This window comes from Athene noctua, chromosome 12 (assembly GCF_965140245.1).
Source record: "Athene noctua chromosome 12, bAthNoc1.hap1.1, whole genome shotgun sequence".
NCBI lineage: Eukaryota > Metazoa > Chordata > Aves > Strigiformes > Strigidae > Athene > Athene noctua.
The window spans coordinates 14,866,113-14,887,792 of NC_134048.1; the positions used below are offsets into that span (position 1 = coordinate 14,866,113).

The 21,680-nt window shown below is 42.5% G+C and overlaps 1 protein-coding gene across 1 annotated transcript; it reads left to right on the forward strand.

Moving 5' to 3' along the window:
* The first annotated feature begins 1,356 nt into the window (after positions 1 to 1,356).
* On the forward strand, positions 1,357 to 20,188 carry LOC141964959 (ovomucoid-like). The gene is made up of 8 exons (XM_074915912.1): positions 1,357 to 1,443; positions 2,436 to 2,455; positions 3,235 to 3,371; positions 3,887 to 3,944; positions 4,233 to 4,369; positions 4,925 to 4,985; positions 19,522 to 19,637; positions 20,121 to 20,188. Exons 1-8 carry the CDS (start codon positions 1,389 to 1,391, stop codon positions 20,164 to 20,166), a joined length of 630 nt encoding a protein of 209 aa, XP_074772013.1. The 5' UTR covers positions 1,357 to 1,388; the 3' UTR covers positions 20,167 to 20,188.
* Positions 20,189 to 21,680: the final 1,492 nt, after the last annotated feature.

The window sequence follows — 21,680 nt, forward strand, 5'->3', positions numbered from 1 at the left end:
AGCATGCCAGTGCCCAGTAAGGTGATTCTGTGCACTATAAAATTTATACATTTAAGGATCAAAATATACCCTTTAGATCACTATGATATATCAGACACTAACACAATGGCTTGGACTAACTTTCAATGATTTCAGCTGAGTTTCATTTGATTAATGAGCGGTGCCTTGTTTGTGCAAGGGAGCATCCATAAAGCATCTTTTGCTCTGCAGCTCCCACAGCTCTGAAGTCTATCCTAAGCACAATGCTTAGCTCCCATGACCAAAAAAACGCAGGTATGCTTCCCATTTCGGACCTGTGAAAAGGATCATGGTGAGAAACTTGGGTTAAAGGCAGAAGCTACTCCTGCAAAATTACACCTACTAAACCAGCAGAGGCCCAGACCTCTCCTAGGAAGGAGCAATTTGGAGATGGCACAAAGCCTGGAAGTGCAAGACAGACAGGAAAATTGGGACAGGCTCTATGTTTTAAGTATGATTTTCTAAAATATCTGTAGGGGGAAAGGACCTACTGTACTTTCAAGCATAGCTGGTGCTATGCAAATAGGTTCCCAAACCTTCAGTGTCTTTTGTTCTTAAGATAGCTTGGCAGAACACTTTGAATCGGTCGGCGTGTTTAATTGTGACTGGGTCTGTAAATAGGTGCTCCCTGCTGATAAGGTTCAAGTGACATTTTTAGTGGTATTTGACAGAATTTTAACCTGCTTTCAAGTCTTCTACTGAACTCTTCTATACCCAGGCAGTGGTTTTTATCAAACCATTGCTAAATACCATTAGCTTCACAGGTTAGACACAGTTCTGTCAGACTCCACCTGACAAGGCTTAACCAGTTCTGCTGATGGGAAAGCCACACCTGACCTGTATTCATACATAGTTGTGAATATCTGGGAATGTGGAAAAAAACCAATCCAAAACCAGAAAGGAGAGACTCTTAGCCTGATCTGCAAGCAGGGTAATGCTACATGCTCTGCCTAAGCTGCTCCCTGATGGGAGATGCCACTCTGCAGAGATAAATGAAGGACCTACCATGTACTGCCCTCAATATTTTGTGCTCCTTATGTTTCTACCAGAATCCTAAAGAGGTTTCTTTTGTCTAAAAGTCTGTTTGTTTGGTTTTGACCACTGAGAACATGTGATACTTGTCTCAAGCTGTTAACCAGATGTCCAGCCAAAATCAATTGCTGAGCTGATGCAGACCATTACCTGAAAGTCAAGACCTCAATAAATATTATCAGCCTCATTGTACTGGTGACAGATTCTGCTGGTTGTTTTATGTTACAGTTGAACAGTTTAGACATTGCATTTGTATATATTTGCAGCTGGCCTCAGAGAGACCATCTCATGAGCAGAGCAGGAGCTGGCAGCCTGCAGACTCAAGAAATACTTCCACCATGACCACGGCAGGTGTTTTTGTGCTCCTCTCCTTTGCGCTTTGCTGCTTCCCAGGTGAGTAAATTTCAAGGTGCCGCAGACGCTTCATGTCCAAGTCCTGGCTGTCTTTAAAAGGATAAGATAGTGGCTTCAAAGAGAGAAAATCTTCTAAAAGAGCTAGGCTGCATCCGTATGTTGGCATCATGTAAGAGAAAATTTCAGGACGGTCTTAAACGGATCACTGTTATAGCTGGTTGTCTGTCATAAACACAAATAACTGCAAGTAGAGTTCTGTGCTGCTAACTGGTGCTGTTACACTTTTTACACTGTTGTTTTAACACTGTTATGCTGCTTACAATTCTTGTTGTACTATTTCAGCAAATGGATAAACACTTGAAACAAGGCCGTAATGAGGTGTTCAGACCTCTAGTAACTAGTCATGAAATATTGTAATGGCACAAGCAAGTTCTTTGCAGGGGCCTGGCAACTTTCCTGCAGTACTTTTGCTGCTAATGGAGAAACAGGAGATGAAAACAAGCCAGTGTCTGATGTTCTCGCTGCATATTTACATCTGATGAAATTACAAACTCAAAGACAATGTTTTTTTTACACTTAGCTTCTTTAAAATGCATATTCTTGACAACAGATGCTGTATGTATTTGCTTATCCTGTAGGTGACTATTTGCATTTGCATTTATCTGTATTGACTCAGGTTTCTTTTCAGATATGTAATAGCAGCTTTTTAGGGTCAAAATGGATGTGTAAAAAGATAAGGAAGGAAAAGCTATTCTATTTTCAATTAATAAGTCTACCTATCTCAAAATAAAAAAGAATAAAGCTATTCAAAAACATGTTTCATCACAGCCAGGAATAAGCAAAGCTATTATACTTATCAACATAGAAAAAAAAAAAAAATCATACATAGCCTGTTTCATTCAGGAAACCAATTGCTGGAAATCATTCCGTTTGGTGCTGAATATAGGAACTTTACATCCAGATTTCCAACTTTAACTGAGGTCTTATCACATTGGCTTTGTTTCACACTTTCTGCCTCTTTTCTTTTCCAGATGCTGCTTTTGGGGTTGAGGTGAGTGGAAGATTTCTTTTTGCCTCTTTTCTCAGGTGTGTGGCTTCAGGAATGAGGAAGAACTTCAGGCCTGTAGGTGCTTAGCTGTTTTTCACTTAGCATAAAATTAGTGTCATTGTAATCAGTTTCTACAGTGTAAAACATCAAATGATTCTGTTCCTGGCTCTACATCTATGGTGTATGTTAATACTGTTGTAGTAGTAGTAATGATAGAAAATTTTTTTATTAATTCATTTTTTAGTAATTTTAAACTAGTCTAAGATTTAAACTGGTCATATATGACTGGCTCTAAACTGATAGCAATAGACTGTGGTATCAGAACCTACTCGCAGACAACCTATTGAAAGAACAAAATACTAGGAGATACTCCAGCTTCCACACACCAGGTCATCAGTCTTGCTCCTCTGTAAAAAAATCATGAACAGTATGTTGAGAATGAAAGAGTAATAACAGAAGTGCACTGGAGAGGCCAAAGAATATAAAAATGAGGGACCAGTGAGTAGCCTTCGCAAAATGATGCTGAGTGAGCATGAGAGACCACCACTGATACACCCCATCTGGGGCACTGCATGGCTACAGCCATCTCCTTCTTTCCTGCTGTGTGGGGAGGTCTCTGCAGAAAGGATTCACCTGCTACCAGATTGACCCACCAACACAAGTTCGTGCTGTAGTAGTGAAAAAACCCACTGCAGGTTGTATCTGGTCACTGTTTCATGCGAAATGAGGGTTGTGAATGCAAAATGTCCTCTTCACCCTGTTGCTGTTCATTCCTTTGACAGGTGGACTGCAGTACATATCCCAATGCTACAAATGAGGAAGGCAAGGAGGTGTTGGTCTGCACCAAGATCCTCAGCCCCATCTGCGGTACTGATGGAGTCACCTACAGCAATGAGTGCCTGCTCTGTGCCAACAACCAGTACGTACTGCATAGGAGATCTCAGACAGCAGTGCTTAGGGCTCCTGGCAGCACCACTTTTCAACAGTGATCTGTCATATGTCACTTGTGTCAATTCCTTCAAAATGAGCTTGTATATCACTGTGTGGCACTCTGTTGCCTAGACATCACTTTAGTCACCATGTGTCTCCTTTGCTGGTGTAATTTATTCAGATTTTAATTCTCCAGCTCAAGGATCAGCTAGATGACAGCCCCTAGGGCATATCTCATCACAGCAAAGCAGAGCAAAAAGATGGAGAGATACTCTACTCTGAACTGCTCCAAATGGTCCTAAAGCTCTCAGGGTCTTTACATCCCTGCCAGCCACTCAGTGCTAACTGGTCAGGGAGGATGGCACTACCTTCTCAAAAATATATATATAAGCCTAACTGATAAAAAAAGACAGCTTTCCCTTGTATTAGTTATATATTTCCAGCACCTAGGGTGTAGCAAGATGTCTTTGCTGAACTTCCTAACATTTGTCTTTCCCTCTCTAGAGAATATGGAACCAATGTCAGCAAAGACCATGATGGAGAATGCAAGGAAGTCATCCCTGTAAGTGAAACCATTTTGCCCTCGGGCAAGGGGCACGTCCTGCTTCCGAGTGGCCAAAGCTGCTTGTTGACTCCCCTAATAAATAATTCAAGCACTAAATAAAAGGACATATGACATGTTAGAATCTTGCATTGGTCATCTTCAAGTCAACTGTCATCAGTGACACACAAAAAAGTATTTTTCCTGCTGTGGTTGTATCCTAGGTGGCCAGACAGACACACTCACCATATCTACTTGCTTCCTATAAGTAAGCCTTCACCAGTACTTTGTTGTGTGTTCCCTCAACAGGTGGACTGCAGTAAATATCCCAACACAACAAATGAGGAAGGCAAAGTGGTGTTGCTCTGCAACAAAGACCTCAGCCCCGTCTGCGGTACTGACGGGGTCACCTACGACAATGAGTGCCTGCTGTGTGCCCGTAACCCGTGAGTACCGTGAGGGATAATGAGTGCTTAGCACTCCTGACAGCTGCTCTTCTGAATATAAGGACTTCTACCAAGGTCTTTCCTGTAAGGTGCTTGGACTTTGACCCTCTTCTCTGGTAACTAGACCCTGTTTTCCTTTGTGATTAGAAGGAAAACCATGCCTTTGATCTAGAGAGAGAAGTAGAAGGCTGGGTAGGGATCTAACACAGGAGAGAATGTTTTTCCTGACTAAGTTAAAAGGGTCTGTGTGGGAGATGGTGCCTTGCAGAGGACAGCAACTAACCTAAGGTACATCTACAGTGTGACACAACCTAGATCCTCATTCATGTTAATACCCTGGACCCTCCCTTGTCCTTCGCATCATGCTATAAACCAGCACTCCGGCAGGCTGTGTCACCACCTGAGCTAGTATGAGAGCCATGTGGACACAACCTAAGCTGGATGTCCCTTGTATCCCCTACGTTGTACCTGAGGCTGATCTACGTTGCTGAGATGTGGGCTCAGCAGAGCAGGTTGCTCACAGAGCTCCCTAACATGGGTCTCTTCCCTTCCCAGAGAGCCTGGAGCTGGTGTTGGCAAGAAGTATGACGGTGAATGTAAGAAGGAAATTGCTACAGTAAGTGAACTGCGTGATGAGGGACCATGTTTCAGTCCCACTGATGTCAGGTGAAGCACTGGCAGTGTCTGCAGCAGCCCCCAGACCAAGAGTGTGCTACAGGAGTGTCACTGCTGCGGTGCTTCAAGCACAGGGAAGATTTTGCTTTCTTCACATGTAATACACATTATCTGTGCTAATGTCAGAAAAGGAAGAGGGTGATTGCACAAGAAGGGATCAGTAAAAGAGTAGTATCAGAAATAATCCATCGGGGCAGAACTGAGAATAAGAACAGAGCATGACTTTTGGAGCCCAACCAATGATCCATCAAGCACATGATGGCTTGATGCAAAGCCTGCTCTTACAGAGGGGTCGTAAGGATTGTGTAGGAGTGAGAGTAGAGTATGTATGGGACTTCTACCCTTCCAGCCTCCAGATATTTTCAAGTGATGGGCCTCAGCTAGGTGCGATTTCTGTGTAGTCAGTAAGCCTCCATAAATTTCTTCTGCATGAAATTCCTCAGCCTCTTCCTGGATCCATACAAGTTTTTCGCACTACGATAATTCTCAGCAAGCATAGCACCCACTGCACAAAGAAACAAAATCCCACTCTCACAGTATCTAGCTAAGTGCTGATCTTCCTGTTTTAAGGTATAGGAGAGATACTGGACCTTTATACAGGCATCAGCACTTACCCTTCTCCAGACACCAGTGTTTTTCTATTTAATTTCCTGGCCAGGTTGGGAACACAGTGCAATGTGATCACGAGAATGGCACATTCACCGAGTGAACTGCTGCTGCTTAGAAATGCTGTGGTCAGGTTATGATATACATCTCTTCAAACAGGAAATTATGATCTATTTTTATATTACTAAATTCTTCTGGCATAGGAAAAACTGACACCTCAGTTTATATCAGATTGTGCAAGGAAGTTAATTACTTTTAGTTAGATCATTATCATTAGCACCGCAGCTGTAGCTAGGGGTTCAAACTCTTCTGCTATTGACTCCTTCATATCCTTCAGTTTAGATTTTTTTTTTCCAGATTGACAGCAGTGACTACCCTAAGCCTGTCTGCTTGCTTGACTCCATGCCTCTGACAGCAAAATATACAGCAATAAGTGTAACTTCTGCAATGCAGTTGTGTATGTAGACACATAGGTCACATTTATGTTATCAGTTGCCTCCTATAGGCACAAGTTCAGAGTTGCCACTTTCTTGTTTGCTAACCAGTGTTGATTAGGGATTTGGGACAGGACAGGACGCCAGCCATCGTGCCAACCATTCAGGGTTTTTTCATTAAAGAATACAAAGAGCTATGTCTGGTTTGTCAGTGTGAGCGGTTTGAAGAGTGTTAACCTCAATGGAATTTTTCTTGCATGTTGCAAAGAAAATTAAATTTGAAGTTTCATTATACTTTCCTCCAAAATATTTCAGTCTTAAGAATGGGTTAAATAATTTCACTCATCTCTTAATAATCAAATAACTAATGAGACTCTCAGTCTGCAAGTTCTTTGGCTCTGTGGCAGGATCCTGTCTGACACCTTCTCTAGGAGTCAAGCAAAAGGACAGATTACAGCAGGCAGCACTCTGTGTCTAATCCATTTTTTCCTCTCCTCGCTTTCAGGGACAGCAATGAGACTCTCACTTTAAGCCATTTTGGAAAATGCTGAGTATCAGTGCTGAGAGAATTCACCACAGGATGCCCACTGGCAAATCCCAACTAAAGGTCTCACCTCAGTTCATCTAATCCTCTGGGGAACTCAGCTCACTCCTGATTTTCTTTCTCAATAAACTACATCAGCAACATTCCTTTGTCTTGTTTCATGTGTTGTCTCATGAAACATTTTCTTCTGATTTGTTGAATGATTGTGCCAGGCTGAATGGGTTACGTGCTCACAGTTCTGGGATATAACAAGAACAACATCTTGCTCCCCTTCCTCTCATAAAAGACAGAAAATTAAATACAGATGCATTAAACCTCAGAGCTGTGTGACTTTGTACATAAATGTTAGCCTACGTTAGTGTTCAGACCCTTTTAGACGTTTGACATTGTAAAGGGCTGAAATACTGCTTGGAGGCAATGACACCAGCTGATCTCTCCTAAGGTATTTCTGGTGCCCTTTCTGGGTGTCATCAGCAGAACCCGCTCAGGCTGCGGTGGTGTCTGAACCCAGAGCTGATCCCTGGGCTCCTGAGCACAGTCCTCACCCGAAGCATAGCACTCTGCAAGGGCAGTCTGTTAGCAAACCCGTATTTTTCAGACACGTGAGTGGGCCCTACCTGTTTGTCTAGATCCTCCAAATGACTTATTTCTAGATTTTTTTCATCTTTAAATTGTCCTTTAACAACCTCCGAATGTTTTACGATAAATGCCCTCCTAGGGATGGTTCTTACTCCTGCCTAGCTGTCTTCTTTTTTAGTCTTTAATAACATAATACTCTGCCAGCCCAAGGAGTATTTCAGCAGTGTTTCACAATCCAAGGACAAAGTATCCTCCTGTTTTTTGAGAGTGTGACCTGTCATTGGCATATAGTCCATGAAATTTATTTTGCTCTTGTCTTCTGTTGGAGTATTGAATTGGTGGTTTTTTGATCCACACAAGAGAAATGTAAATAAACTGAGCATATCCCTTCTAAAAAGTACTATCTCCCATATTCATTTCTTTTGGGAGCCAAAGGGAGGAGGATGCTTGATTTTCTTGATGGAATGTTGTTGTCCAAAAAAGCCATGTTTTGGTGGTAAAACAAAGGATTTATGTTGAGATGGAAAAATGGCTGAAGCAGTGATTGGGTTCAACTTTTCTAGGATCCAGGCTAGGGCCTCACATTGTTCTGTCATCATCAGCCTATCAGTCCATTACTGCTAATCTAATCCACAATGCTAATGGTTTTTAGGGGAAATAACAATGTAAATTCTTTGCATATGCCATCTCTTGTCCAGTCCAAGAACTTTCTTTAGCGTCTGGGGCACCCTCTTGCTCTCCTTCACAGTTCACTGCTTTCCTGGTTTCGCTATGAATTAATGATGCTTTACTGGGATGAATCACGGAAATAAAAGTAGAGACTTTCAACTCTGGAAGTGGTTTATTCAACATTTTGCTCATGTACGCAGAGAAAATCCGACAGCGGTTGTGCTTAGGTTTCTACAGTTGCTCGTTTGCCTGCAGAAATTTTCTATTGTCCTTCAGAAGGAACTTGTCACATATTTCACTTGAAATAATGACACAGAAGGTGTGTCTAACATGTCTAAACTTGCGACTGCTGTTGCTGAAGTAGCGTTCTTCCTGACTTGCAGCACAGCTTACCTCTGTCAAGACTGCCACCCCAACAGAAGACCAGGAATGTTACTTCAGAATAAGGGTGGATAAGCGAAATATGAATGCACACAAACACACACAAACAAACAAACATGCACATACATATAAGCATGGTTACCACCTGAGGGCAGAATTAGAGCTACGTTTACTGAGCAAAACACAGGCTCTGCTGCTTGCAGACGCTTCAGCCACCATGAAGACGGCAGGCGTGTTGCTGCTCCTTGCTCTAGCCCTTTGCTGCATCCCAGGTGAGTAGCTTTACTGCCTCCTGCTCTGCCTTTGAGTAAGCGCTGGCTGTCTTTAAAACCACAAAAACATCCTCAGACTGGAAAGAGCTTCATTCTACAAGGACTTATTTACTCCTAGAAAGATAGTGTTGAAAAGACTTGACATCAAAGACTATCACTTATGGGGTAATATTTTAGCAACAGAACTGAGTGGGTAAGAACAACTGTGGGAACTGTTCTACTCTCAGTGCTAGTTTATGCATAATGAAAGAAGTGACATGTACGTGGTACAACCCGGAGACTCAGACATCCAGTATTTAACCTCTGAAATGTTGCAGAAACACAAATTATTTTACTGAATGAAAGCAAACATTTCTTGTAGTCATCCCGAACTGAGATGTAACTTGAGAGTCTGAACAGTTGTAGAAGCTTTATAAAAGTTACATCTCACTAAATACTACTCTTATTTAAGAGCTATTGTGGCAATGCATACAAGACACTACCTCTGTGCACTTGCCAGCTTTATGACCTGTTTGCCTTAATAACTTGCTTAGCTTTGAGTACATGTCCTGTTATCCTTTGAACCATGGAAAATGCATTTTTCTTCTTTACTTTTGTACACCCCTTTCCATCTTGGCTGTAATCCTCATTAAACAAGTCATACTATAAAATCAATATTGCTAACATACAATATGGCACGAAATTTTGCCTGAAAATCATTTTGTCTAAGAAGTTATTTGCTAACAAGCACTGAATTGAAAGTTGCTAACAAACACTGAATTGAAAGAATGCAGGGCATGCATTCACAGTTTTTTTAAACTCTAACATAACTCATGAATTGCATTTGTATCATATTTCCTTCTTTTTTTCTTTTTTCCAGATACTGATGCACTGCAGGTAAGGGACATATCTTTCTATTTTCTATCATTTCTTTTCTTAAAGCAGTTTCTATATAAATCCTTACTAATCACGTTGTGATCGAGCATTTGAAAATCCTGAGTCATCCAGCTGTCCGAATAATATTTGCCACAGATATTATTGGGTGAAATTGCCATTTTCATCTGATGATAGTTTCAACGAGTAGTGCAGTATTCAGTTCATGTCCAAGTTATTGTCAAAGTCACTGCAGCAACACTTACAATGATTACACAGGCTCTACATTGCTGGAGGCAATGTACCACCATATTCTTGCCCTGCCCCTGTGCTTTTTCTTAGCATCTGCTGCTGGCCGGTATTGGAGGGAGCTCAGGGTGTGTGGGGTCTCCTAATGTCACCTTTCTTACGTGTATGTTGTTGAGAGCTTTTTTGTGAACATACATTGCATCTAGTTACAGGTCTACTGCAGTGACTATGTGGTACCTACAGACGTCTGTACTTTGGATTACATCCCACACTGCGGGTCCGATGGCATAACATATGCCAATAAATGCTCATTCTGCAATGCATTCCTGTATGTATGAAAATAAATCTCTTCACTAATGGTGAACTAAGAGCTTAAACAAACTAATCAGTCTTGGAGACTGGTTGGAGAAGTAAAGTTATTTTATTTTGTGTTTACCTGTTCTCTTACTAGCAAGGGTCAGTGTTTTATTGGGAGAATTTGCCAGGAATTCCTTTCTTTCGGGTATAAAGAGGTAACATTTAATAGAGTTCTTCATTTCCCTCTTAAGTAATTTGCTGAAGAGCTTTCTTGCAGCAAACGAAGTCTATTTCGTACAAACTATTTGTTCTTCCTTTAAATTAAGTCTTTATCTTGACTCTGAATGTTAGTAATAAAAGGAAATAGCTGGAATAGAGTTCAGAAGTTTTCTGTTTTAAGTTCCTCTATGATACATCCTTCACCAGAGGAAGAGACAAACAGTAAAAGCCCAGATGTTCTGTCTCTGAGGTATTGATTTCTTTCTCCACAGGAGAAGCCATCAAACTCTTCGCTTGACATCTCTTCAAGAGTGTTAACTTCTCAATAGGCTTCAGTTCAGAAAGAAGAATCCTCCCTGACCATGTTCCCCATGGCAGATGCTCCCCTAAAGCCTTGTCCTGAACCTTGAAAGCTCCTGATGAATCTTGAAGTCTCTGCTTAATAAAAAAAGGCATCAGCATTTATGTCTTGCTTTAATAATATGTCTCTTTCTGGTTTTACCTAAGATGTTCCATGATTTCATCAGTGCAACAATTCTGGGGTGCGGGTATGAACGGGAAAATTACAGGGAGAGGGAATACATTGTTCTGATCTACAAAGAAATCAACCCCAGCCCCAAAGGCAATCGGTAGATCTTGAAGACATCTGACTTCATCCAGCTTTCCAAAAGAAAATCAGGTCTGGAGATACATCCTGGTGCAATGCTCCAATTGATCTATTCCTCTAAGGGCATCCTGGGCAGACACTCTGCTTGGCTGAGAGGAACTGTCTGCCTTCCTAACCTCTGCTGTGGGACACCTGCTGCCTCACCCCTGCGTTACTGTATGGTAGACTTCAGCAGCATGAAGAGGCCCCAAGCAAACCTGAACATACACATAATTGGAGACAGTCCCAAGATTGGTGCAATGAGGTGTTGTGTTTTGTGGCTGCTCTGCAAAAGCCCTGGAGGCCCAGAGGGTCTTGCTGGCATGAGGAGCTGCTCATCCCTGTTTCAGTTTCCAGGGTTAGCCCCAATTTCCTATGCCCACAAGAGAAGTGGTGAAGAAGGGAAGTTTCCCAGCTGCACCTCTTCCCCTTGCAAGCAGGGTTGGAAACCCACCTTTAGGTGAGAGAAGCCCTTTTGTGATCTGCTCTGCTTCCCAAAGCAATGGGACAGGATGTTTTCTCTGGGCAGGCAGATATCTGGCTGCTCACATTTGGGTTTGCAACATTCGTTGCTGCGGGGTATTGCAGAAAACCAGTGGGTAGCCAGTCCTAACAGACCTGATGTTTGGAGGACTGCTAGCAGTTGCCACTACACCCTGTTCTGCACCTCACCCACCACTTAGTTGCTACTTGTAGGTAATTACGTTGACTGTCGCTTGTAGAGGATCCTCTGGATTCTTCGGCCTCTGGAAATCTCGGCTGATGAAAAGAAGGGCTCAGAGTCATAGCGTTAATTTATTATTCATTAACAGGGAAGCGCTGGCAGTGTGGCATGCTGTACAGGCAGCAGTCTCACAGTCAAATAGTTAATGATCTTAAGTGACAATGTGTCACTTTTCAGAGACTGGAGAGAGCAGCTCTCTGAAGGGAGACAATTTATTTCCAAAAGACATGACTCTGTGCAACCATTCAGTGCCAAGTCCCTTCCTGGGGCTGGAATGCCCCTCCTGTGAGAGGGAGGTCTGTGTGCAGGAAGGCATTTCAATGCCAGATGCAATTTCTTAGGACCAAGACAAATTGAGGATTTGGGAGGTAGTGCCAGGGGTGTGTGGCTCAGGAGCTTCATGCTCCTTCTTGTCCCCTCCACTGAGCAAGGGAGTCGAGGGTAAGAAAACACCAGCTCCAGCACTTATATTCTTTCCTGGGGAGCAGCAGAGAGGATAAGGATGGCCCCCAGAAGCCATGATGCCTTGGAGACACGGGGAGCTCCTGATTGCACTCAAGATCCCAGTGGTCCTCGGAGGGCATCTTTCAGGGGCCATCTCCGCTAAACAGGAAAATCCACCAGGCAACTGAGGGGAAACTGTGAGTAAAAACGAACAGGGACAAATCCTCCACACTGATGCGGAGTTATGCAACATCACTCAGGAGTAACCGAGGGCAGAGCAGGACCCCAGCGGCAACCCAGCCCCCCTGCCCCAGGGAGGCTGCTCCTTAGGATGGAGAGGAATACAGTCCGCTTCTACAGGCACCTCACTGGAAATAATTTTTTTCTGTTGCTGCTCAATAAAATCCTGCCACAACAACACAAAATCCTCTCACCATTACTAATCTAACTCTCCCTTCAGGAAATTCAAGGCAGGAAACATTGTCTGCCTGCCGAGGTATTTTATGGAACAATTCTTCAAGCAGTACCTTGGCACTTTATGTCATTATCTGATATTTGTCAATTTAGGAAATGCCATTCAATTACCCCACAACCTGATTAACACATTGCATGTCATTATTTTGTTCTGCTCTATTTTATATCAATGCTTCTGTTTTAGTGTATTGTTCTACTTGTTGCTGGCCAAAATATACCTCAGGCCAGTCTAGACCTTTCCGTTAATGCAGTTTTTCTCTGAGACTTCATTCAGGCTAAACGGTTTGTTACTATGTAGTTTCTTGATGCAGAGAAAAATAAAATTATGTTTTAAAAGGAAATTACTTGAAGACGTTTTTGGGGGCTGGCTGTGTCAGAGCTATTGTGGCGAGGCAGAGCCGAGATTCACTGAGGGATTGGGATGTGCAGAGCAGATCCTCAGTCTTTTGCTCTTAGTATGCAGCTCCCAGACAGTCAAATTATTCCAGACACTCTTGCCTGTGATATCATCTATGCTTAAAAGACTGGAGATATGCAGGCAGCAATCAGATAGCTGAACTACAAGGAGAAATATTAGACGAGTGCGGCTTAGAGCAGGGGCTTTGCTTGCTGTAAATTGAATTCCATTCTCATAGAAGATCCAGTTCTGCCCCCGTGTGCAGAGATCTGGGAACAGCAACCTGTTTCGGGAGCTCTTGCAGTGCGCCACATGCTACTCAAAGGCATTTTGTGTTTGTGTCTGCAGTACCATAGACTGGAGCATAGTACCACTTTATTCTTGATTACGGTATGGAGTGTGACAGCAGGATATGGGAGCAAGGACAATGATACCGCTGCTGAAATAACAACGTGTGGTCTTGCATGCACACAGCCATCTTTTCTATTTTTCAAAAAAATTAAGAAGTATAATTTCTTTTCGTAGCCAGATGAAGCCTGTGACAAGTTTTAGACTAAAGCAGGGAACATAAATGAAGAAATTTTTAGGTTGTGGTAAATTACGGACTTGCTTGAGATAGGGAGTCTCAAGACCAGAGGAAAAGATTCCCAGGAAGATATCACTGCTATGGGATGAAATAATGCTGGATTAGAAACTGGGCAGAATTTCCAGAGTTACTGAAAATGTACCTTAATACAAGAGGATCCATCATAGGACTACCAATGTTTATCCCATTCATGTGGCCATAACCTTCCTGAATGTTTGCCCTCTAAGAACTTGAAATAGCAGGGTTTTATTTAAACCTTTATATGGGTATCACATCTGTAGAAATGTTAAAATAATCCTATACCCAAAGTCACTTTACTGAGCCCACCATCATAATACTCTTGAATATCACAGAGTGGTTTTGGCAGGTGAGTTCACTTTGCCCTTCCCATTTGCAACATGTGTATGACATTTCCCAAAGCTCACTCTTCCAAAAGCATGGTGATAGTTGTTTTTGAATGCTCCTAACACATGTTTTCAACCCATCTGCCGCCCGCAATTACTTCTGCCCCATTCCCTGTTTCTTACTAATGGAGCTCCTTGTGCAATCCCACGTCACACGTAGCCCAACAGCTCTCACTGTCCTGCCCTGGCTGCTACCAATTATCTCCCATCTTTTCTCATAGACCTTGTAGCAAGACTCCTTCCTTTCTTCTCTTTTCCTCCCTGCTGCCCTGTGAAGTGGCAGGGATTACTGGAGGAAAAGAGCTGCTTTTGGAGCAGTCCTGGCTGGCTACCCAGACTCTCAGAAGCAGCACATGGATCAGAGGGTGATCTCCCCAGTGGATTTAATTAATCAGAGGGCAGGTGTTGGCCAAACATGAGAACAGTGCTGCTCCCTAGCAGATACTCTGTCATTCACAACAGCTCCTGAGCCACCAGCATGATTTCAGCCTGGCAGGAGAGGCGACTGGAGAAGCAGCACAGATTCTGGTAACTGGGGATCTCGGATCAGTTGGGTGGATATGGAGGAACTCGGGTCGCAGGGCTGAAGAGGAGGCAGACTACGTTCCTGTAGCCTCACTAACCAGCACAGAGCCACCAAGTGCCATCTCTGCTGGCGGCTGGTGCAAGTTCTGAGCAAGCCTTGTTTTCAGGCTTCGGCATTCTTGTCCCTGGAGAATAATCAGTATTAATGCTTCTGTGATTACTGCTTCCCTTCCAAGTATGCTCACAATCAGTTCAAGCAATCTGAAAGTCAAGTCACTCAGGATGCTAAGAATACAACAGAAACAGCTTTCAAAGGAACCCTTCGACTTCTGATATTTGTGAATAAGATCCAAATAGCATTACTCATTTATTTTTCAGGAAAATTATTTCATTGATATGAACAGGCCAAAACCCATAAACTCTATTCTGTGACTACAGTTCCCTTACACTTACAGCTACATTTTTATGATTTATCTGCCCATGCCAAGACTTGAACATCTCCCAGGATAATAAGAAACACAATTCAGATTTTCTATTTAAAACCCAGTCTGACTTTAAGCCACGTGTATGAATCAAGCTTCTTCTAAAGCACAAACATATTCCATCCCTCACTTCCTTCTGTGGCTACCTTAAATCAAAAATATATTATTTTATACAATATTTCTTATTTGTTTTTCCATATACCTGTGAGAGTTGAACCACTTAACAGAGTCTAGCTCATTATTCTTCACTTATCTGCCCTAAAACATGACTTCCAGCTGACACTCTAAATTTAATGCCACATAATAGAGGGAGAAGTGGGGAGCTTAAGGACTCACATTCTGTTTGCAGCTGCTGCAAATTTTTCTTGAATGTCTTTAGTATTAAGAAGCCCATTTCACTTGCACCTAATACCACGTACTTGCCATTAAGAGGAAACATTATCCCAGTCCAGATTTAAGGCTACTGATTCTCATCATTTCTTAATCAGACTCATGCCCATTGCTAACAGATTAATAACTCTTGCTCCTACATAGAAATGTCTTATAAACTTATGAAATTTCAGGTAATGTTTTCCTGTTGTCATGACTGTTTCCTTCCTGTTGGTGAGAAATCCAGTGTACCAGGAAAATACAGGAGAGAGTGTGGAGAGATTCATTGAGCCCTCAGCATCTTTAAAGTACACTGATGCCTGCCAAACCCCAAATTTTGTGTCTGTAAAAGCTTAGAGTGTCCCACGCTGCTGTCCCCCCACTCTGGTGTACCATACAAATCTCTGGGAGCCCAAATACTGTCTACTGTATGTAGTATGGTGCACATAAGTTCAAACACTTTCAACAAATGGGCTTTTTTGCTTTACCAACTTCCATACGTAATTTCACAACATCTAGTATTGAGACAGTGCTCTTGTTTGGAAAGTACAAATCACTCATTGTACAGCAGGGCGCCTTTGTTAACAAGCTGGGTGTAGCTCACATTTTTGTTTAATTCTTCTGGGCATCTCTCTAACAAACAAGTATTCTTTAGAGCTCAACTCAATAATCAATACAATTTTCTTAGTTTACAGAGCAAATAATTACTTTCTGGGATTACTTCATAAGGCCAGGGAGATGTATATATATAGTGCGGAGAGAGAAGACTGAGAACCATCTACGGAACTCCAGTAACATCTTTGCAAGTCGCAGACTATACGACCATCTCTACTATGAAGACAACACAAAGTGTCGCCCTTCTTGGGCTTGTGCTTCTCAGCTGCCTTTCTGGTAAGTTGTTTTTTGTACAGTCTATGCTAATATCTCTAGTCCTCCTGAACCTTTCACCTTACATATATACATCCTAAAGGAGAGTTTCCTTTTGGAGATGTGACGATTTAGTAATACGCAGGCTCTCTTTTAATGAACTTTATCATTGTGCAGATAAATACTACAGATCGGCAGGATGCATTTGTCTGATTTAAGCTTAGGAGCCTTAGTGGGGATAATAGTGCTGCAAACAGAGAAAAGTTTATGTCCTATTTCTTCTTTAGTGAGTCAAAATTTCGGGTTTCATGAATAATTGATTTTTAAAATCTTAGTATATAATTTCTTGTTTACTTAGAGTAGATAAGACATTTGGGAAAACAATCACTTCTCAGTAATGAGAAAGTGTATTTTTGGTTACTCTGTTGGGAAATTGATGATTCTGAAGGAGTTTTAGTCAAGGACGTTGTACAGTTTTTATATTTTATAATCTCTGTTTTTTTTGTAGATATTGTTATTGCTCGACAAAGGGTGAGTAGTAGATCTTCTTTGTCATTTGGTCTTGATTTCTCAGTCTAGATGAATAATTCATACTCACACTTTATCCCAGGGAAGTCTTGAGGGAGAAAAAAAAGAAGAGTGAGCGAGAAAGGAAGAAAAAGTGCCCCTAAGTATTAAACCACCTCTTTTCCCCAAAGTAAGAAAATACCTTTATCAGAGAAAGATAACTTACCATGTTGATGACAAAAAAGACAGCGATTAATAATGTAGAGTGAGAGTTAGCAAAGCATAGAGTGCCAGCAGAAAATCTATAGAACTATTGAATAACTGCCTAAATATCTTCCCTGTCTTGAGTCCCCAAAGAATGATCATTTTTGCCTGCAATTCTTGCCAAAAGCACTGAAAGTCTTAATATCAATAAGGTACTTTTTGTATGTAAGAAACACAGCATATTTTGTTCCCTCTTCTTCACCGTGGAGGAAGGATAGAGAAAAAAAATGACCAACAGTAGTCTCCCAACGCAGTGAAAACATGATTAACGCAAGCACGCCCTTCTCCCCACTTGGAGAAATGACGAGTCCTCTTTAACAGGCCTCCTGCGGCATGTACCGGTTGTCCACGAAAATGCAGCTTGCCTGTCCCCGCAACTACGAACCCGTCTGCGGGACCGATGATGTGACCTACCCCAACGAGTGCTCCCTCTGCAGAGAAATCTTGTGAGTATAAGGTCTCCTGATTACCTACAATGCCAGTTCAAGCAGCAGACAAAAGCCTTTGGGGTTGTGACTAATTGTGGGGTGGACTAGATTTTTCGTAAGTTTCTGTCTTCCCTAATGCCTGTGATCTTCCGTGTCAAAGCTCCTGAATCTGATTAATTACTGGGGATTTATGATGGAGAGACTTAATGAGTGAGATGACTGCATGGTATGAAGAGATTAATCCTTCCTTTCCTCCTCTCTCTTTCCCCCTAGCCTTAACCGAGCCATCGACAAGAAGCATGATGGAAGATGTGTTAAGGTACGGTCTGAGATAGGTTCCTTCCCCTGCTGCACTGAGCAGTGGTGGGTGAAATGATGGCAGAGAGCTAGACAGAAACCTTGCCTAGGATTAATTCTGTATTAAAGACATACAATTTCAATCTGTCAGAAATGAGATGAAAATGAAGATTTTCAGATTTGCAAGAATTTCTTTTAAATTTTGTTTGAATAGATAAAATTGGTGAGTTTTAAAATATTATCTTGTGTGTGACACTAGACTTAAGAATGGAAACTTTTTATTTCAGTAATGCTTCAGAATTATCAAAACACTTCTCTTTAGACTTAGAGGCTTGTTGAAGCTAAGAAATCCCCAGAGGAAGTTTGGATTTTGACTAAAAAGTAATTTTGTAACAGAAAAAGCGATTCTGTCAGAACGTTTACCATAAAGTTTGTTTATCAATACATGGAGCCACCGTGGAGAAGTATCTCTATTTTTAGTTTAGAGAGATAAAATAAAGAAACACTCTGGCTGTGCAATTTAACATAATACAACAACTTCCATTTCTGTACACTCAGAGTACCACAGAAACACTGAGGTGAGTATAAACTCTATTTTCAAGTGGCATTGATATTTTGCTGCAAAAGTTGGTGCCACATAAAGCATTTGAGGCAAAGATCATTCACGGTGGTATTCATGGTGAAAATCCCCAGTATGATAGGGATGAAGCCCACTGCAGGACAGGGTAAAAAGCAGATACTCCAGGGTCATGCTCTACCAGTGTGCAGGATTTCAACTGTTTGTTCTTCTTCAACTCCACCATGCTGGGGCTGGAAGATCCTCTCCCCTTCCAGTTCTGGAAAGAGGGGGAGATGTCTCTTGCACCATGCTCCATTACACAGGACTAATGCAAAGGGGAGCAGAGATTAAAATGTTGCTCTGTGACTGTTTCAGCTCGACTGTACCGGCCACCTGAAAGCCCGCAATGGTCATGAGACTCCCTGCACCCTGGAGTACATGCCCGTCTGTGGCACCAATGGAGTTACCTACACAAACCGCTGTAGTTTCTGCAATGCTGTGGCGTAAGTGAGGGGCTGGGTCATGTGTGGGTTTCGAGATCAGTAGGTGCTCGTGTTGGTATTTAGAGCGTAACGAGGTAGTTTGACTCGTGAAGCAGCTGCACTGCGGTCATTCATTCTCAACTTGCTTTCTTCCCAAAGGAATGGAGTGGACGTAAACCTGCGCTACATCGGAGAATGCTTTGAGGTAAAGTGCAGAAACCTGCACTCTTAACTGCTGTTACAATATATTGTAAAACACAGATTTACTGAATCATAACTAAATAATAGAAATGCCTCAACTGTCCTGGTGCATTTGGCCTGGAAATAGGATTTGAGGAAAATAGTTAAAGTATGCCAGGGCCAAAGGGTATTAAACCAAATCCATCACTCAGATATGCAGTCCCCACTCTGACCTGGGCACACAGCAGTCACCAGGTGGTGAGACCTTCGTTTACTGGGAAAGGGGCTGAGCAAGAGAGGCTGCCTCAGCCCTTCTGCAGGAGAGCAGGAGGGTTATAAACTACCAGCGCTATTAGTAGTGGCAATTCCTTGGGTGGGAGTACTTTTTGTGGTGTGGCTTACGACCATCCACTTTCTGTAACCTGGCCTCTGCTAGCCTGCTGAACCAGAGCAACCAGTGGGAGGGTCAGCCTGGAAATGTCAGCATGGTCATTTCACTATTTATAATAGTATTTATTACTTTTTTTTTTTTGGCACCTGCCTTCTGCCCACTTCAGGCTGCCCCAGGAAAGCACGTTCTCTGCCTTGGAGTTTGCAGAGTTACTTAGAACAACAGAGCCTTGAACCTGAAAAGTGCTTTTATACTTTGCCATGTCATAAACATTAAATAAACATAAATCACTCACGTAAGAAAATACAGGGAACAAAAGCTTTAACATGTGTTCTTTCATTATTAGGAGATTGACTGCAGTGAACACAAGGGTAACAATCTCATCTGCACCGCCGAGTATGACCCCCTTTGCGGCTCTGATGGCAGAACTTATGGAAACAAGTGCCAATTCTGCAATGCAGTTTCGTAAGTATGGAGCTCACTGCGCAGCCATGAAATCAGAGGAACCAGCACACACATGCAGTGGTGGCAGCTGGTGTGGAAGCCCCAGAGCTCCCGTTAACCACTTGGTAAAACCATCCCCACTCCATGTTCCTCTCCTGATGCTCACTCCTCTGTCACTCCCCAGGTACTGCAGATTTTAAGCCCAAGCAAGTCTTCTCCTTCCCTTGCAGTTAAATCCAGATCCCTGTTTGCAAGCTCATAGCTTGCTGACTCCTTCTCTGACACAGTGATTTAAACTGTGACTGTAGGAGGTGTCCAAAATTATGGGGTTTGCCCCAAATCTCTTTAACGTGAGAAAGCATGTAACCTGAGGAATAAGGAAAGAGGTGAAACATTAAGTATTTTATAACTTGGAGAGCACAAGAACATTGTCTTATTTGGGTAAAGTTAGATTATAAATCTGAGATCCACATCTGTAATTTCGGTCTCCCTCTTTCTCTTCAGGTTTAGCCGGGGAACTCTGGTCCTCAAACGCCGTGGCGAATGCTGAGTGCTGGAGCCATACCCTTCGCCCTGACTTTTCCCTTACAGATCCTGCAATCAAACACACTCTTCTCTGCTCCCTTGACCATCGCGCATTGGTCTCTGCTTTGATTGATCAATAAATTAAACTCAGCCACTCTCTTTGTCATGGACTGGTTTTTAGTTTCATTTAGGGTTTTTTTTCAGGGCAGGGCTAATGGTCTTCAGACTTTTAGGTTGTCTGTCAGGCAGGAGAAGTTGTGAAATAAACCATAGTAAAGTGTAACACTCATCACACACCAGCCCAAGCCCACACAAGAATATGTCACTCCATACCAGACCATCAGAAGAGAAACCAAGCTGCTATAAAGTATTGCCATTTTCCTAATTTTGGTGTCTTATAGAGTGTAAATGGATTTGCCTTTGTAACAGCACTGAGTCTTGGAAGACTGGTCTTTTTAGGGGCCCTGGCATGGGGGGATGCCCTGAGGACGTGTGAAAGAGAAAGGTGCCCCTGGTCAGAAAGCCCTGCCTGGTCACCTCTGGGCAAGGGGCAGGTTTGGCAGTGCGTTATAAAAAGAAGACTTATGGCAAAGGGAGGAGGCTATCTCATAGGAAAGAAAATTAGGAACTGCTGCTTCCTTGAAGGGTGTGTCCATCGAGACTGTTGATCAGCAGAAAATTGCAGCAAGCTAGGCAAGGCTGTAACGAGTCTAATGAGAACCCGAGGAGAAATTAGACTGGGGTCAGGCTTTCAGCTTCTTAGAGAAGAGATATGAAAAGTTGTACCTGGGGTGTCTGAGGCAGAAGCAGGACAGGGGACCCTTCAGAAAAAGGTCTTGGATTTTCTAGCCCCAGGAAAGAAGGGCCAGAAGATATGCTGGTAGCTCCAAGATGCTTTCTATCTTGGGGAAAAGAGGTATGGAGATAACATCTTTGTGGGAGCCTAAGGAGTGCATTGGAGTAACAATAATATATATGAATGTTCATGATGATGTGCCATCTTTTTGGGTGAGTCAAAGAGTTAATATGCAAACAGCACAGGCAAAAAGTCCCAAGTGCCACAGCTCACACAGTCCCTTCTTCCTCCTTTCCCCACCTCCTTCTCTTGTTATGTAGCAAAAGTATCTGCTGCCAAGGCTGATATTTAGGACAAAATCTGTGATTTCCAAGCCTTTTCTTTGGCTCTTGTTTCTTGAAGTTAATAATTTCTTGACATGGAATTTTGTAGGTGCTTCCCACCAGAAGGTAAAAGGCTTGTTCTTCCCCTAGCACTAGCACAGAGCAGTGCTTTGTCTTAGGAAGAGGGATGGAACTTCTTATTATCGTTTTTTTTCCTGTTAGTACAGGCAATATAAATCACATCATGCCTTTGTACTTGCTCTTAAGAAAAGACAAACAGGACAGTCATCAGAGTCCTCACTGCTTACCTGTTTGTGTGTGTGTGTGAAGAATAATTAAGGAACAAACTAAGTAGCTAGTGAATGTGAACAGAGACCTGTCAACACAGGACAGAATTCTGCTGTAATTTCTTGTTGGCCT